We start from the raw sequence: 18,189 nt of genomic DNA on the forward strand, positions 1-18,189 counted from the left end.
TACAATAATGCTTGGCCGGTGCTTATCGCATGCTTGATACCAGTCTTTCGTTGCCATAGCATCGTCGTACGTCGCTACCCCGTCGTTTAATTGGCAGCCGAACACGGGCTGCCATTATATATATATATATATATATATATATATATATATATATATATATATATATGCTACCGCAATGAAGCACACTCAGCAAATATGGTGGCAATCTGAAAGTCAACTTGCGCTTTATTTTCAACGATTTCAACAATAAACCAAACATAAAGATAGGCAGGTGAGAACGAGCATGTGTAGCACATGCTGCGTAGAAATGTAGTATAGATTACATACGCGTGTATCCGGCACAATAAGCAGTCGCACTCCCGTGCAAAGGACACACACATATTTCTGGACACACGACACGGCTTCTTATTACTTTCCTTCTCACGTTCAGTCTCCCCCATTCCGTACGCGTCCCTCGGTTTTTAAAGGTTGCACATCATGGGAACAATCTAACGATAAACACGCTCATGTAACGATAACTATAACGTGGTGAAGACAGTCACGGCATTGTCCTCCTTGTTTCAACGGCAAATATTGACATACTTGGCTGCACACTCATGACGAAAGAAGGGGCACACTGAAATTTAGTTGCCTACTGCGATCAGGCAAAATAGTCTGACAAGCTTCAGAGATCATAGCAGGTTGAAGAGGGCAGAGATCGCTGGGCATATAAAAATAACATCTCCCGAACCATTTTTAAGCGTCCGACATGAGCCATACCGCACAAGCGATGACCTTTGTTAATCATGGCACAGCTTCCCTTTCAGTTGACTTTACCGCTTTTGACGGCGTCAGTAATCTTCTTGCCTTACGTTTCACATCTTGTGATTACGCGTTTTTTTTCTTCACATATACACTTCCAACTCATCCACCTTCGTTTCTGTAGATGACACCTGTGTGAAAGAAGAAAATCGGCAAAGCATAAGAGATTACTGAAGTGAGTCTGAAATATGCACAATAATTTGTGGCCCCTCTTAAGCTATCTAAAAATGATATAGTTCTTAGATTCCCTCGGGTCTCACATTCCCTATCACGCTCTATTTTGCAAGGACTTAAGTATTCCATTAGATACAAACGGATGTTGTTCAATCCAGAATTTAAGTAAGTGAGTCTAAAATATGCACAATAATTTGTGGCCCCTCTTAAGCTATCTAAAAATGATATAGTTCTTAGATTCCCTCGGGTCTCACATCCCCTATAACGCTCTATTTTGCAAGGACTTAAGTATTCCATTAGATACAAACGGATGTTGTTCAATCCAGAATTCAAGTACACAGCTGAATTAGCAAAGTTTGAAGTGTTATCACACATATGTGGTAGCTCGAAGCAGCAACACAAACTGTCTTAATGAAGTGCTAGAATTATCATTGTAATAAAAGAGTTTTCACAAAACCTGTAGCCTGGTTTAGCCACAATATGAGTATGCGTGTGGTAACGTGCCTGCAAAGCAAACCGAACTCGATGCTTCATCTGCTATCCCTATGTACCCCCTTAAGCAATGCAAAAGAGCACATCCAAACTTGCTCTCAGGAAGTCATGGTGAGAAAACAAGTATATCCCGCATGGGTGAGTTCAATGAGACTCAATGTGCGAAAAAAGCTTCTTGTTACATGTTAGTATGTCAGGTTCAAATGCGCAGATCATGTTGCTTCAAAATGAATCTGGTGTTCCCGGTAACCCTGCCCAGAGTGTATGTATTTTATATTATATATGCATAACTTATCGGCCCCCCTCTTACATAACACTCGATTTACAATGGGTATTTAAGGTAAGAAAATACTATGAGTAAAGTGATTGCACTTCCTTACCATATAACAGCGTAAATACTTAACTCCTCGGCGACCACTTGCAGTAAAGACAAAATGACTTAGAAAAATACAGCTGCTTCCCCCGATTCGAACTAAATGAAAGGCCGAGACATGACATGAGTTACGCCAAAGTCAAACGCAAACTTTAGAATTATAGTGTAGGAATAAAGAAAGAATCCACAAAAATCGCGCAAGAGCGTTTCCGGCGATGTACAACAATGCAAACTTACATTTCCCAGTGAGCAGCGCACGTGATGAAGCGTTTCTTCTTTCTTCCGTTTTCTAACATGACAACGAGAGCTTATCCAACCCGCCGCAAGAGTCTATGAGTATCTTTGTGTCCTTGTCACTTGTGATTGATGACACATGTATGTACAAAATAAATTGTCGGTCGTTCAGGAGAAGAGCTTCAACGTGTCCGAGTCCCTGAATTTTCAAACACGAACACATCTCTTTCCGACGACCTGGGAATGCACACGGCACAGTGTTTGAAGCATCACTCGCGGACCACTCTTCGGAGCACTCCACAAATGTTTCCAATTCACTGGCGGCACACACACTTGAGCAGGTGCGGTGCCTCGCTGACAGGGCACCGTTGCAACTTGTTAATTCCGTTCATTGCAGAAACGGACACACGGGAAGGAAGTTTCAAATAAACGAGCGCGTCTAGAGTGACCAATCACCACAGCAACAGCTTCGCAAAATGTCCACTTTCACTGATCATAAGCCGTCATTCACGCCGTTCATGCCGTCCATAACCCGTCGTGAGCACGTCCGTAACAGTGTCTATGCGTTCATTTTTGTGTTAGAACTCGAGAAAAGAAAAACACAAAAAATACGAAATTCCCGATAAACGAATCTTGTTCTGGCAAATTATTCGGAGAGCGCAGCTTGAAACGTGGGGTTTCTTCATTTTATGCTTGAATACAAACATGTTACGGGTGCTGATTTCCGCTCTTGCACAGATTACACAGTGTCAATGAAAGCGAAAAATTTGACGAGATATGGCACTCCGGTCTGCCTGTATCCGGCTGCCGTTGCATGGCGTCAATTTGCAGGCTGAGGACAGTGTGGCTGCAGCACGTAATTTGCTCATAGGCCGGTGCTCTTCTTAACGATCCAAACTTGGTTGTCTTCCTTCGGGTAAACGGACGATATTTGGAGCTGCATGGCCTCTTGTGGACTTGCGGTTGTTGTAGATGGGCACGCGTCACTCTCCGTACCGTCCTTTTTGGTCACGCGACCTGCGCAAGCGGAGAAAAAATATAAAAGGAGTTGTGCAAGCCATCGACCATGAGTGTTAATGTAAATAAATAGCTGAACGAGTTTCGAGAGAAACTCGCTTCCGTAAACGTGTGATCCGCATGAAGGCCTACACTTATTGCAGTGAGGACATCCAGGTACATCCTTTGTGGGTTAGAGAATGGAACCATATAACCAGTGCATGTATAGTTGTGCTGGAACCTTCTCCTACAGCCTCCACAAGGGGAGGAGGAGGCGGAAGAGGTGGAGGGCTACCCTTCCCGAACACTGCATCACTGCGTGTAGACCTACAGACGCCCCGAAACTATCACGACACAGTCCCGAGCGTCCTCAAATTAGCCGTTCGGTAGCGAACGCGCCCAGCAACTTACGCTCATGGCACGCGCCTTTTGCATTGGTGCCTTTGTCGGCACCAATGCAAAATCACCAGCCACCACGGATCACCAACCACGGATCACCAGCCACCGACCACCAGTTACAAACCATAAAAACGGGCGAGAAAGCCAAAGAAACCTATCCGCATTGAAAATTTAGCAGTTTCGCCGGAAGGGGCGAAATATTGCAAGCAATATTACTCCATGTTTAGCTTCGTGCCGAAGCTCCTCAGCCGGTGCTATACTAATGCTCGGGGGCAACACGTTGCTACTACGTATAGCACACGAGGCAACTGAAGCTGCGCCACAGCCCCAGTGCGCAGGCAGCTAAGAGCTCACCACCCCAGTGTTCTGAGGCACCTCGTAGCGCAGCCAGACTAGACGCCGGAGCACGCGCTCGGAGTTAAGTCCGGCCGTGCCACGAGGTGCCTTGGAACACTGCAGTGGTGAAAAGCGCGACAGTGCCTATGGTACACGCGATTATAACTTAGGAAATCCGCCGGACTTGTCCTATAGCTTAAGGTTTAGTTTGTGTTCCGCTCGGAATACTGTATGCGCACAGCTGCACAGCAGAAATTCTATTCGTGCGCACACGTCGCTTATGCCCATAGTGGAAAGCGGAATGCTGCTGGCTCAGCTGTAGAACCTAATAGCGCAGAGCTTGAGGTCGTGCCCACTTGGACTTCGTAGTTTTTCCATCCAAACGCCGCTGTAATTTTTGGAGATCTCCGCTCGTGACCTGCACACTCCCCGTCGATACCGTGACAAGACGACGGCGAAGACTTCGAGGGCGAAAGCGCGCCTCGAGCGTCCTTATCATCGCTATCGCAATAAACGATTTTAAAAACCGTTAAGTAGCGCCAGCCAAGCACGTCGGGTTTGCTTAGACAGTGCCCAGTGGCGCTGATTCAGTTTCGAGTTATTTTTTTTTCGATACCTAATGTGCAACTGAAAAGCGTGATGCTGTAATAAAATCACCACAATGATTTGGATCCGACCCAATTTCTCAACTTTCTTCCGAATCTGAGCATTCGCACTTATTTATGGTATCTTTTTTTTTCTTTTCGTATGACTGATGACTGTCGTCATAGGCAGTAATTGAGTGCGTAGTATGTGACATTCTCAACGTGAGCGAATCACAATTTTATACGTTGGCACTGCGTGCAGTAGAAACGAAACGACGATATATTTCTGCACATACCAGTATGTATTTTGCGCATTTATAATAGCGAAATCAAAGGTAACAACACGATCGTTCTAGTATTGAATACAGAAAGAAATCAGCTCCGATATGAACAACTCCTCCGTATTTCGAAATGGTTTCAAAAGTTTTTGTCCTGATTGCTTGCTGTAATAAAACGAAGCGTGGAGACATCTACTATGAAACAAAGAGGCAGACACATTTATTTTCGGACCCCCATTTCCGTCTGTACTGAAGCAGATGCCCGGCTCTGCTTCTCCCACGAGGCGAGCCATGGAGTATCTCAAGGAGCTTGGCTCTCTCGGTGATACTGAATGATGCGGCAGAAAAAAAAGGAAAAAAAAAGACATGCGGCTTTATTGAAAATGGGAGCCTCTTTCGCTGGTCTGTATCTGCTCCGTTGTTGTTAATCAAGGAGAGCGCTTAGTTCTTAGAGTATTCGTTTGGGAAGAAGAATGCGCCGCCTGTACCGTCTCTTCCTTTGTATTTCTGAAGGAATAGCGGCGTGTCTCGTTGAATTCTTTGTGTGCACTTTGTTATAGCCGAAACACGCGCTTTCCCGTTACAATGGATAGGAATAATTAAAAAAAACTGTCCCTCTTTTATGCTTCCCTGTGATTGAATGTTATAATTGATGCCGGCGAATCGTTTTCTAAAGAACCACGCAGGAGAACTTGCGCTTGCATATGAAACATTATTTACATCTACACTCAACGTAGCAATGCAGACTTCTTGAATTGCAAATTAAAAATTTTCGGAAGTTAGTATTGCGTCACTTTTCTTTATCAATTGAATGAGTCATTACTGTATATTGTGTTTCTCCAAATAATTGGTCGGGTCGGGGTTTATGAATAAACCATGTCTGCTACAGAGATGAGCTTGACAACGGCATACTGCTCAAACCAAGCATAATTCACCAAGTGCAAAATGTTGTTTGACAACAAAATAGGTATAGCCAAACAAAATTCAGAGGACATGTCGCTGGGCAATAGCTGCCGCGAATTTCATGAGGGGAAACTGGTCACAAGGTCCTAGTTTTTCTACCTGCTTAAGAATTCAAATCTGCTTCCATTTAGTTTGCCATCATTTTCCCCAACGCATATTGCACATGCTGCGGTTCACGTGCCGGTAGGACCGTATTGACCCTTTTCGCGGAGCAGTTTGTTCTAGATAAACTAGATGGCGCTTACGGCGGCGCGCCATACGTTTCCTCAGCGACCGCGTACGAATACGAAACCACTACCGCTTCTACCTGGCTTCTGTGCGATCAGCTGTCGGAAATGCAACTGAGTTTTCGCTAACGCACTGTGCTCTATTCATGCTGGTTTGAATCATGTGGATTATAGACGTGTGCAGTAGTTGGCTGCAAAAATAGTGAGTGGCATATTAAGGAATGGAATGAATATGTGAGGCCAAGTTTGCGGACCGCTGCTGCAACTGTCCATATGTGTTTCTGGCACTTCGAAATGTACGGATTTTCTCGAGGACACATAAATTTGCTCATCCGCCAGCGTTGTATCGTTAACCTTCAAACGAAGGGATTCAACCCCGGTACGTCGACAAGTGTCAGTAGCGCTCGTTAAACAATGATAACGGGAGTAGCGCCACTTCCTGTCATAGTAGGTTTCGCGCTATCTGCACACATCTACGCCAACCAGCACGGAAACTTAACCCACTCTTTCGCCAACGTGTCAAGAATAAGTAAATGGGCGCACACTTGAATATATGCGCACTATATACGCACAATAATTGACAGTACTACACCGATAGCGCACGAATGGTCAAAGCTGAATGTTTTGTGACGATCCACAAGAGTAAGCGAGTAACTAGCGATAATACGCATTCGCTAAAAGGTATTACAATGCGCAGAACAGCTAGTTTTCATGTCTTGTGTGCATCAAGAACAAATGTAACGGAACTGAGCACACCCACGAGCGATTACGCAGAAAATGATCAGATAGTGACCACACCGAGGAAACTTACTGAGTCAGAAACGTGACAAGCCGCTGTTTCAAAATATTTGCCAAATAAAGAACGAAGACCAAAACTCCATAGTCCTGATTGAATTCATGAGCGGAAACTTTGGATAGCTTTGAATACATATTTAGCCCCGCTTTTAGAGCAAGCACCATATACGCTGCTCGCGCCGTTTGGACACAGCTTAATCAGCTCCGAAAGTGCTTTTCAATGTTCTCTGACGCTGCGGCCAAAGCTTCGTGTCGTACACCCAGTCATCGTCTACGACATCTCCAGCAACAGAGGTTTGCCAAGCCGCACCGGCGTCATACACATACATTATAAACACGGAGGCAACGGAGGCAGTTGAGGCAAGCAATGGACGCGTCACCACGTGATCAAACATGGCAGCGCCCACGGAATCGCCGCGAAAAAGGTCAATAGTATAGTAGGGCACGTTCTTTGTTTTTTTTTGCATCCTGTTTTAACTTCCAAAATGAGAAATTCTAAAGGGCGACCTATATTCCCTGATTATATAGGTCGCCTGATGATACTATAGGTAGACCTGATGACATAGACTGGCAACACTTAGACGTCTGTTCTATCTCGCTCTCCCGTACCCAAATATCAGAATGAAAAATATGGGAAAGAAAAAAAAACATTTTCAAAGAAACGCATAGATTTCTGCCGCCATCTTTACAGTCGCATACATGTTACTCTGCATGTGGAAAGGCTTGAGACATTGAAAAACCCTGGAATAGATAGACATATCTATATGTTCCACAAAACGGAACTTTTATTAACATGAGTCAAAGTATTCACAGCTGCACGAACGTGTTTGACATATTAGGTTAACATAACGAGCCTACTCGTCTGGCTAGATACTGGGTTGAATCTGTCGACTAAGGCCGCTGGTGCTTTGAAGATCTTGCAGACAACAGCTACCCGTTTCCTTGAAAAAACCCGTACTGTTTTTTTATTTGGTAGGATTTAAAACCCGTACTCACTCTTGTTGAAGAAATCACTTCTCCTCAGCTTCACCGCCGCGAGCACAATGAGTGGCAGCAGGCAGAGTAGAGCCACACCCACGACCACCGCGATGAGCAAGATGTTCGAGTAGATTTTCGCAGCACTTCCTGCATCCAAAACGGGCGACCCATTAATGAGTCCCCCAAAAAACGGTGCAGTTTCGCCCGAAAGGCGGATAATAAATTACGGTAGCAAATTAGTAGAGAAATATACGGAGTAAGGATAGTAGATTTATCGGCTGTATAAACTTGCACACATTCGCGTACTAACTGAATTAACAAGCATGTTGTCAGTGCTCACAAGCAAATATTGAATAGAACACACTCGATGATCGCAGACAACCACTGTCAAAACGCTGACGTGAGCAAGCGCGGCTGCAGCAACGAGCGAAGGTTCGTGCGGTCTATCGCTTCAACGGAAACTGAGCGGCGAAAGCACAGCGCAGACAAAGGTAGGAGCCGTGTGCAGACCGCTTTCAAGATACGGTGCGCGCGACCGCCCGCCGCCGCGAAAAGTACAAGTACGCAGTTGCTGGCAGAGTAGAAGCCGCAGACCTTCCCTTCCGCGCTGCCTTCCCGCTTTCCGCTTTTCCCGTGCGAGATTGAGTTGCCAGTTCTCCTTGCGCCCGGTCGCAAGATACGCAGTTGGTGCCGCAGCACAACGTCGGCTGCCTCCCCCCCCCTCACCCCATGGCATTTCGCGCGACGGAAGACGTTACGTTTCCTCTCCGCCGTGCGTTCGCTCTCCGTGAAAGCGCGTGTCCCTCGCGTGCTTTCACTCGCACATACAGCATACATGCGGCGAGCCGCAACGATTTTATCGCCGTTGAATTAGATACGGAACGTCACGGCGACGGCGATGCCGAAAGCAGAAATACAATTGCAGTGTCTATATTATTGCAATAAAATACCAATAACCGCTTACTGCATGGTGTACCATATATATATTAGAATTAAATTAACTTCGTCTAGTCTAAGAGAATCAAAAAGAAAGAGCAGCAACACATTTAACAGGAATGTGTGTCCTCTCTAACAATGAAATACATAACCAGTGTAGCACTGCAAACAATTTTGGAATAACTTTTTCTTGAAGTAGTGCGTGGTGGCAGCTCGTCACACGACATGCAAGAAAAATTGACAAATACGAAGGTTATTTCCACATTACAAGCTTTAAAGATGCGCACAGAAATTGCTCTAGGGCGTATATTTGGTTATTAGCCTATTTTGATTATTTGATTGAGAAATACCTTTGGGTGGTTCTGTGATTCAAGTACAGAAAACACAAATTATAACAAAAAAACGCAGCACGGAGTATAACTGTATTATAATTCATTTGAATACTGTTTTGGTGAAGCCAGCCTACGCGAACTAGTTACTAGGCGGGCGTAATTCTGATTTCCCAAATGCAAATACAGCAAAACATGACATAAAAACTTTTAATCCATTCGAGCGTAGCATGAAGCTACTCGGCGATGCGTTATCGAGCTGTTCACCGTAAAATATGCATCGTATATTGGTAACTGCAGTGACCGATGACAATGGCCGACCTTCATGCCATTTCTTGAGTCAAAATGACCGACAATCATGCAATAGACACAAAATCACACAAATACACACACAAATACACACACACACACACACACACACACACACACACACACACACACACACACACACACACACACACACACACGCACGCACGCACGCACAAGCAACGGATCTATGATTAAAGAGGGAAAAGCGTCAGATCAAACATCGTGCGCACATATGTGCCCAGAGCAAGGTGATAAGCAGACTGATTAAAAGCCAGCCATTCACTTAGGTGACTATATAGGAGCTAAAAGGGAAGAAAATGTCGCTTGCTTGCTTGAAAGCCTTTATTAAAAACAAAAGAGAGAGGTGGAGCCCTTAGGGGGCTTCGCAGTGGGTGGAGTCCCTATTCCGGGACCTCATTGGTACCAGCCGCCAGCTTAGCCCTCTGAGCCAAGGCCTTTTGGGCCTTAAGGTCTGAGCAACCACGCAGGGCCGCCTCCCACTCCTGTCGGGTTGGATTAGGGTTGGGGGGAAGAGCTGAGTTGAACTGGCAAGCCCAAACCATGTGGTAGGTGTCAGCCACCTCCCCACAGTATTGGCACTTGCCAGTGAAGGAAAAATCGAAATGTTTTAAGATTGCCGGGCACAATAAAGTGTTAGTGAAAAGTCGGAACAAAATGCGTTCATCAGCCTTGCCCAGCCCCTTTGCAGGAGTTGGGTATTGGCGGTGCTTGTCCTTGTAATAGGTCGTGATGTCTTTAAATATAAGAAGATAGCCGCCTTCGGGTTCCAGGTACTCAGGTTCTAAGTTGGACGCCCGGTGGATAAGTGCTCAGGCCGCCGTACGTGTTTGCGGCTGCATTCCCTATTAGGCCCTGGTGGCCCGGAGTCCAGACTAGGCAACGGGGGGTGAAGAGGGCCTTTGACCTCCCTGTCACCACTTCTAACGCGACACTTCTCGCTTTGGGAGTGGTGAACACCTTTCAGGAGCTCAAGGAAGCTCACCTCATCAACCAATATACACGTCTAGCTCAAACAAAGTCGGGACGGCATTTGCTTGACCGGCTCCACTTGAAACATGAGTTTCATATTCAGGAGCGGGTCCGGGTCGATTCCCCTGTTGCTATAGTTCTGCAATATTCGTTCCGCTAGCGGGGTGACCCAACCAGCTTCATAATTTCGACAAGCCCCACGCGAGTCGGTTATGATATATTGAGATCGGGGATCAGAGGCAGCTAGGGCGATAGCTACTTTTTCAGCTTGCGTTGAGCCCGGGGCTTTGAAAGTGAGCCCATCTACTTGCTTTTCCTCGTGTATGACCGCTGCCGTATACCAGCCTCTACGACATGGGCCGGCCACATCCACGTAGAAGACTCCGTGTTTGTTGCCATAGTGGCGTTGCAAGGCGTCCGCTCTCGCCTGGCGACGGCCACTATGGTCTTCCCTATCCATTTTTGTGGGGAGGGGTCGAACTCTGACGGCACGTCTCCAGTGCTCGGGCACTCGGACCCGCTTCTGAATATGAAACTCATGTTTCAAGTGAAGCCGGTCAAGCAAATGCCGTCCCGACTTTGTTTGAGCTAGACGTGTATATTGGTTGACGAGGTGAGCTTCCTTGAGCTCCTGAAAGGTGTTCACCACTCCCAAAGCGAGAAGTGTCGCGTTAGAAGTGGTGACAGGGAGGTCAAGGGCCCTCTTCATCACTTTGCGGAGGATAACCTCGACTTTGTCTTCATCATGTTTCCGCAGATGGAGATAGGGGACCGAATATAGAATTCGGGGTGGTTATGAATGCATGAGCTAGCCGCACAGCGTCCTTGCTTCATAATCCCCCTCTCTTGTTGGACACACGTCGGACCATTCGGCGCACTTGGTCCCCAACCTTGCGGAGCTTTTCTAGTGTTGTGTCGACTCTTCTTTGATTGTGAATAAAGAGTCCGAGCATTCGGATCTCCTTGGCCTCGTGTATGGGCCACCAGCCAAAGAGAGGCGTATTTCTGTAGTGTCCTTAGGCGATGGTCTAAGAAAATGTTGCAGTTTCACCAGAAAGGCCGAGCATCAGTTGCTATAGCAAATTAGTAGAGAGCTATACGGAGTAAGGATAGTAGTTTTAAAGCTGTACCACGGCCGCAGGGTAAAAAAAAAAACACTTTTTTTTATCCAGCGGCCGTGGCTGTACAAACTTGGACATGCAGCAGCACCAACAACGAGCAGAACTGTTTTCGACGTCGTCGGCGTTTTGCCCGGGTTCGCACAGAACGCGCGCGGCGTTGGTGACTGTTGCCAGTGCGTCTGGGGGCGGCTCGGATGTTTTCGATGACATCAGAACGGGACACTCGTCAAGCAGCGTCGGAAATTTTTTGGGGCGAAGCTCCTTAGGGTGTGGGTCTGTCCCTCCTCTGTAGTATGTAGTAGTAGTAGTCGTCGTCGTAGTAGTAGGTAGCCACGTCTACATTTATGAAAAAAAAATTCCGAAAGTTGTGTCCATAGCGCGGAATCGAACCAGGGGCCCCTCGCTTCCGAACGCGCGGCGCTAGCCACTACGCCACGAAGCGCACATGGACACACGCACCACGATGACAATAAAATACCCAAGATTAACGAAAGACTGCGCGTTTCTAACGCGTTTGTGCTAGCGCGTTACGGCCCGTGTAAGAAGCTGGTGTAAGACGCTGTGGCCTCTCCGCCTTACCCCCATATTTATAAACGCTCCTCGACTTGAACTTTACTTGCCACCGCCTTGGGCAGCGCGTTCGAAACGCGTTGAAGGCGGTGGCAAGTCAAGTTCAAGTCGAGGAGCGTTTATGAATACGGGGGTTATACTCTCTCAGCAGTCATGTGATGGCGTCGGCAAACGCGGTGCACGTTCCGGCATGTGTAAACGGCTGTGTAAGACGCTGTGACCTCTCCCCCTTACTAGAGAGTATATACTGCACGTTTCTAACGCGTTTGTGCTAGCGTCCCCTTAAGCGGGAGATGGTGCAATTATAATGAAGGGCGCTGTTATAAAATAGGAATGACGTCACATATGGCGCGTGTCATTGGTGGAAGTCAATCGTTCGATTTAGTGCGGCGAGACTGGGCGAATTACACGGAAGATTCACGGTTTACCGATGATTCCCTCTGGAGCTTCGCCCACTCATCATCATTCACCCCGTGGATATGCGGTTTTTTTATCACCTTCTCGCCTCGCAACGTTTTATTGCGATAGCAATTATATGGAGACTCCAAAGCAGATTTTGCCGTCGTCGTCCGCCGTCGACGTCGCCGTGAGGTTCCGTATGACGTCAACGGCGATGAAATCGTCGCCGTGCTCCGGACGCTGTATGTGCGAGTGAAAGGGCGCGAGAAACGCGCGCTTTCACGGGGAGCGAACGCACGTCGAAGAGCAAACGCGCGTTCTGCGCCGTGCTCCCTGAAGGGCTGCAGAATTGAGCGTCTCTTTCCTCCTTTCCATATATAGAGAGCAAACGCAACTTTTTCGGTCGCGCGAGAGGCTGTGGGGGGACGGAAGGGAGGGAGTGAGGGGAGGCGACGTTTAGCTGCGGCACCAAATACGTATTTATATAAAAACGCCGCGCGCGTTCGGTGCGAACGGAGGCAACACGCCGACTGCGTCGACAACAGTTCTACGCGTTGCTGGTGCTGCTGCATGTCCAAGTTTATACAGCTGATAAAACTACTATCCTTACTCCGTATAGCTCTCTACTAATTTGCTATCGCAATTGGTGCTTCGCCTTTCGGGTGAAACTGCGACAAATTTTTTATTATAAATACGCATTTGGTACCCCAGCTAAATGTCGCCTCCCCTCACTCTCTCCCGTCCTCCCATGGCCTCTCGCGCGACGGAAGATGTCGCGTTTGCTCTCCGCCGTATACGTTCCCCCGCCGTGAAAGCCTGCGTTCCTCGCGCGCTTTCACTCGCACATACAGCATACGGCGCGCGGCGACGATTTCAACGCCGTTGGACTCTATACGGAACCTCACAGCGACGGCCACGCCGACGGCAGAAACCCGCTTGGAGTGTCCATATAATTGCTATCGCAATAATAACAACAGCCTTTGCAGCGTTTTGCTCTTTTTGTATTGGTTGAAAACTTCAAAATACCCCCGTGGACTCCTGAAGCCATGGCCACGCTTGCTCCGATACACATTGATCACCACGTGTTCAGTGTGGGCCCATCATGAATTCGGCATCAACACATCCTGACGGTTCCTGATTCATTGCGACTAGCAATCAGCCACATCTCGGCCATCTCGACAGCTAAAAAGCCCGCACACAAGCGCACACACAAATAAATCCTACAGCGCAATAAACTTGTCTCTTACCCGACTTGGTGAGCTTCCCTACTAGAGGCATGATGGGTGGCAGAATGGTGAGCTCGGGACTCCGGCCACGCTCGTTCACGGCTGATACCACTAGGAAATACTCTACGCCCGGAAGAAGGTCGTGGACCTGTTAAGATGGGAAAACATACCATGTATTCAGTCTTTCGTCGCAGATCATGTGGAGATCTGTTCAAATGAAATACAATTATTAGGTTTTACGTGCAAAAACTATGATCTGATTATGAGGCACGCCATAATGGAGGACTCTGGGTTAATTTTGATCACCTGGAATTCTTTGACGTGCTCCTAAGTCTAAATGCACGGGTGTTATTACATTTCGCCCCCATCGAAATGCGGCTGCCATGGCCAGGATTTGATCCTGCGACCTCGTGCTTTGGAGCGCAACACCATCGACACTATGCAACTACGCCAGGTCTTTGAGTTCTGTTGCTATTGGACATCAGAATAGATTGTGACATTATGGAGGGGCCAAGTGCTGAATATATTCATTTCCATTTTTCTCACCAGAAAGTCCTTACACATGCGCCCACCTCTTTCTTCAAGCAAGTCTGACCCTCAGCGTAGTTGGCTAGAACGCACGAATGTGGGTAACGCGCGTTCGTGTCATTTAATAAAAGTCTCTGGTTTGGTAATTTTACTCTCAAATGCAGGCTAACTCAGATGCACTACAACGCCAAGGTACAATGCTTGAATATTAGAAGAGTCCTGTCAGCGTGTAGCTACGTGCTTCACTAAACACTTTTGGTTTAAGAGGAGGTTAATAAAGGAATCAAATATAACCAGCACAATGTCGTTCACTAGTTTCCCTCTAACTCTTGGGATTCTCTAGCAAAACAGAATCGTGCATTACAGCATTATTTTAACATAAATGACAATAACATTACTTACAATTGTGGCCCATGGCGGGCCATCATACATATAGATCAGGAGGATTGTAGGGGCGTTGGTATTACCGTCAAGTGTGAAAATTGGATTGTTGGAAATTTCAGGTAAACAATTTTCGGTACTGCGCTTGGCTTTTGTGGTGTCCGGAGTACGTCGATATTTTTACCGCGATACTGCGTGTGAACCGGAAAAGAGCCGTGTGCGCTTACCCAAAAGTCTGGTTTGTCGGCAGTGAAGTTAGCAGACACAGTGGCTGTCATTACATCATGCACGGAGAGCACAAAGTGCGCAGGCAGGTGTCCGTCCGAGCCAGCCTGGCACTCAAGATGTAGCGATCCCTCGGTCTGGTTCGTGATCGAACAGTTCTCTACGGGCCCCGGAGGACCTGCTTCCAGACGGGCCGACAATATGGCGGGAAGAAAACGGGGGCGGGGAGATGGGAACAACGAACAATAAACATGGCATGAGACAAGAAATGCGAATATAAATAATAAAATGCAAGGCATTGAATTCTACGTTAATGGAAAGTGTTATTTCACTTTACCACATTACCATTACTTACACTATTCGCGAAAGGGCTCAAGACGTAGCATGTCGCTGTGTTATTCCTTACGAAGCACATCGGTGGAATAATAATAGTTGTCTGTTACTTACACGAGGTGACATTGAACATGATGTAGCAGTAGAGACTATTATTGTAGGATATGTTCCCTGCATCTCTTTCTCCTCAAAAATGTGTTGACCAGTGAACTTATTGGAGGAATTGTGGGTGTATCAAGGCATCCGGAAGTTTATCTCTTCGGCTCTCGGAAGCGAAGACTTGCTAGTGTGCTGGGTGGGAACGTAATTGCAAAACGCGACACAGAAGATTAGCAGTTTTAAAGCATTTATTTACCTATTTCTGGGAAACCTCGCTTCCCATAAATTAGAAGATCTGCGTTGAATTTGCATAATTTGTTTTTCCAATTCTTATTAGCAGACACAGTACTTTCACGATAAACTTTAATTTTGGCGAAGAACCAAACCAAAGAGCATTACGTATCCTAAGCTCAGTGTCATGCCTGCGTTCATAGATTCTTGTTATTTGTTCAAGTTCACACATACCTCATTTCTTAAATGACAAATGCAGCCTTAATTTTCTTTTGCTACAATAATAAATCACATTTACCCTTTACCGTAAGTAGCATGGTTGAAATTGCGTGTACAGTCGGCGTATTATTTTATCGTGAAAAATTTTTAAATCGGTTTGATATTAAGTGGACGTCACGTTTGCGATTCGAATTCTAAAAGATTGGTTTATGTAACCCGCCACACCATTGCACGGATTGCTTCTCCGAAACAGTATTTAAAACTGCAGTATTAAGTGGCTCTTATATAGCGTTGCCAATCTGAGATTGGGTATATGGCAATTAACTTTAGTAAAATTGAGAGATTCTGATTTTATATGTTCAAAAGTCTATCCATAGATATGGATCGTTTCCTCTTTCCTTCGTTTTCTTGCGTATATCCCAGATGTAGTCGCATCGCCGGTGATGATTTTTGCCTCGGAAAACAAACCCCATGCAATAAAACACGGTCATGTGACTACCTGAGTGCTTTCACTCAGTGCTAACTATTATTATCAGGGGCAACTCCAGCGATTTTTTGTTTGCGTATTGGAAAAATTTTCGATCATACATTCTCTCGTTGAGCACTGTTCATTTACACCCAACACCGCGACTGAGAATTATGACTATTAAGATGTGATGGTGTAATTGGTTATTTGAACTATTAAAGAATGAGTAATATACATGATCCGGTGGTTTTCATTTATTTAGTGACCGCAAGGACCATGGCCTTATGGTTGCGGCGGTACACCGCCATAGGGCGTACGGCAAAGGTTGGCACGTTCTTCATGAACATGTCACCAACGCCACGTTCAGTGCGAACGCGGGCAAAACGCCGCAGTCGACAACAGTTGTGCGCGTTGTTTGTGTGACCGCACACAACCAGCTGTCAAAACGCTGGCTACGTGACGGAATGGCTAAACGCCGTTGTCCACACTGTTCGGGGAGGGGCGGGCGTACAGTGTACTAGAATAGGGGCAGTGTGCTCACTGCCATATCCCTGCGCCGCGTCGCCGCGGCGCACTCAGTGTCGACTGCTCCGGCGCCCGCCAGAGGCGCTGCCGCCAGTTTCTCCTGAAAACTTCCCTCGCTTGGTATGGAGTACGTTCTGTTGGATCGCGACGTTGACCGTTCTCCCTCAAGGGCTGCAGAAGATAGCGCCAACCTTTCCTTTCTGAAAACTAACCACTTAATATCGACGTTGTTGGCTCTCAACTGCAAGTCCCGCCGGCGTTTTCAGCAGTATCCTCTCTGCTTGCTCTCTGCTTGACGCTTACTCAATGTGCACTCTTAGTGAGTGAAAATGGCTAGCCGCCGTCGAAAATACTGCTTTGAACCCGAGTGCAGATCTGCCTACAGTCGTGTGAAAGATGCACCAAAGGCGTCTTTGCTCAGCGTTCCACGTGATGAAGAACGGCGAAAGGAATGGGAGAGGAACATCAACCGCGCAGATAAGACACTGGAGGAATCTTGTGAGTCTGTGATTTACACTTCGAACCGCGATTCATAATTAGGGACCTGTGCACCTTATAAATATAGAATGCAAAGAGGTGTGAATTCCTCGTGACAATTGCCACTGCTATCAGAAAACGCTGTTCCCACGATTCTTCCGAATTTACCACAGTACGTGACGAAGACGTACGACACCGAAGCCCAGGGACAAAAGGGAATGGTGTGAAAGGGACGAAGCAACCGCGAAGAAAAGCCGAAGCGCACTAGACAGTAGCTATTCGGAATTTTCCCAGGCTGCTCCCGTCGCTTCCGGGATCATTCTTTACTTCGTTGTACATAAACATTGTTAATTGTTGCAGAAATGTACACCCGTGAGCAAAAGTATACGGACCAGGGATTGCGCGATAAAGCTGATTTTTTTCAACTGCCTGAGAATGCAACTTGAAATTGAGGACTGCAGTCCAATCTTGGCATTGCGAGCTTGAACGTGTACTGGTCAATTCCACTTTATGCATGTTAATTACGAAGAAATTAAGTTTTTTCGGCGACCCTGTATTCTGTATACTTTTGCTCACCGGTGTACCTAGTATTTTCATCATTTCGATTTCATGTCGCATTAACGTTACGAAAGATGTAATACATAAATAACCAGCTAACCAGCTTAAATTGTGCAGCAGTGATACCTCAATATTCAATTTCGTGAATAGATGGGGCAATGTGAAAATGTCTAAGGCGCTGCACGCCTTACCTGCGAAAAAAAAAAAACTCGAAGTGGTGGTTAAATTCGGCGCGGTGGTGCTGGAAACGCGGACGCACGGTCGTTGTGGCGAAACCACACTGACCATTTTATCGATCAGCTGCAGAAAAAACTCGAGTGCCTCTTGCTACCGTGACTGCAGCGGCCGTATCAAGCCTTTAACAGAACAGCATGAATAGCAAGGCTAGTTCATCCATGCCTCCGGCTAAAAAAAAATCGCCAACCCTCTGTAGATCAGCCGCAACAATAGTAATTTATTTCACTGCACACTGCGAAGGTGCACCAAAAGAACTTTCGTGCGCTCCACGTCGTGCATTTTACTTTTATACGGTGAAAACAGCAACACGCGATAGCTGTTTTACCGCGACGCGTAGGAAAGTTTCAGGTGACGCTGCGAACCGCGACACTGTCGGCGGCGACATGAAGTGCGTCAAGCT

General features: G+C 46.7%; 1 protein-coding gene across 1 annotated transcript; it reads right to left on the reverse strand.

Moving 5' to 3' along the window:
• Window positions 1-205: 205 nt before the first annotated feature.
• Window positions 206-14,822, reverse strand: LOC119441697 (uncharacterized). Its single transcript, XM_037706295.2, has 5 exons — window positions 14,647-14,822; window positions 13,532-13,658; window positions 7,649-7,777; window positions 2,078-3,091; window positions 206-932 (listed from the first exon to the last, which is right to left on the reverse strand). Exons 1-4 carry the CDS (start codon window positions 14,695-14,697, stop codon window positions 2,940-2,942), a joined length of 459 nt encoding a protein of 152 aa, XP_037562223.1. The 5' UTR covers window positions 14,698-14,822; the 3' UTR covers window positions 206-932; window positions 2,078-2,939.
• Between the last annotated feature and the right edge of the window lie 3,367 nt (window positions 14,823-18,189).

The sequence above is a fragment of the Dermacentor silvarum genome, chromosome 2, assembly GCF_013339745.2.
Source record: "Dermacentor silvarum isolate Dsil-2018 chromosome 2, BIME_Dsil_1.4, whole genome shotgun sequence".
Classification (NCBI taxonomy): Eukaryota; Metazoa; Arthropoda; class Arachnida; order Ixodida; family Ixodidae; genus Dermacentor; species Dermacentor silvarum.

Bases quoted from the DNA above. Each gene is read 5' to 3' on its own strand.
- LOC119441697 (XM_037706295.2), bottom strand. From the start codon at position 14,697: ATGACAGCCACTGTGTCTGCTAACTTCACTGCCGACAAACCAGACTTT. The intron at 13,659-14,646 runs GTAAGCGCACAC...CCATCTTAACAG, and splicing joins CCGACAAACCAGACTTTTGG to GTCCACGACCTTCTTCCGGG. The intron at 3,092-7,648 runs GTGAGTACGGGT...CCGCTTGCGCAG, and splicing joins AAGTGATTTCTTCAACAAGA to GTCGCGTGACCAAAAAGGAC.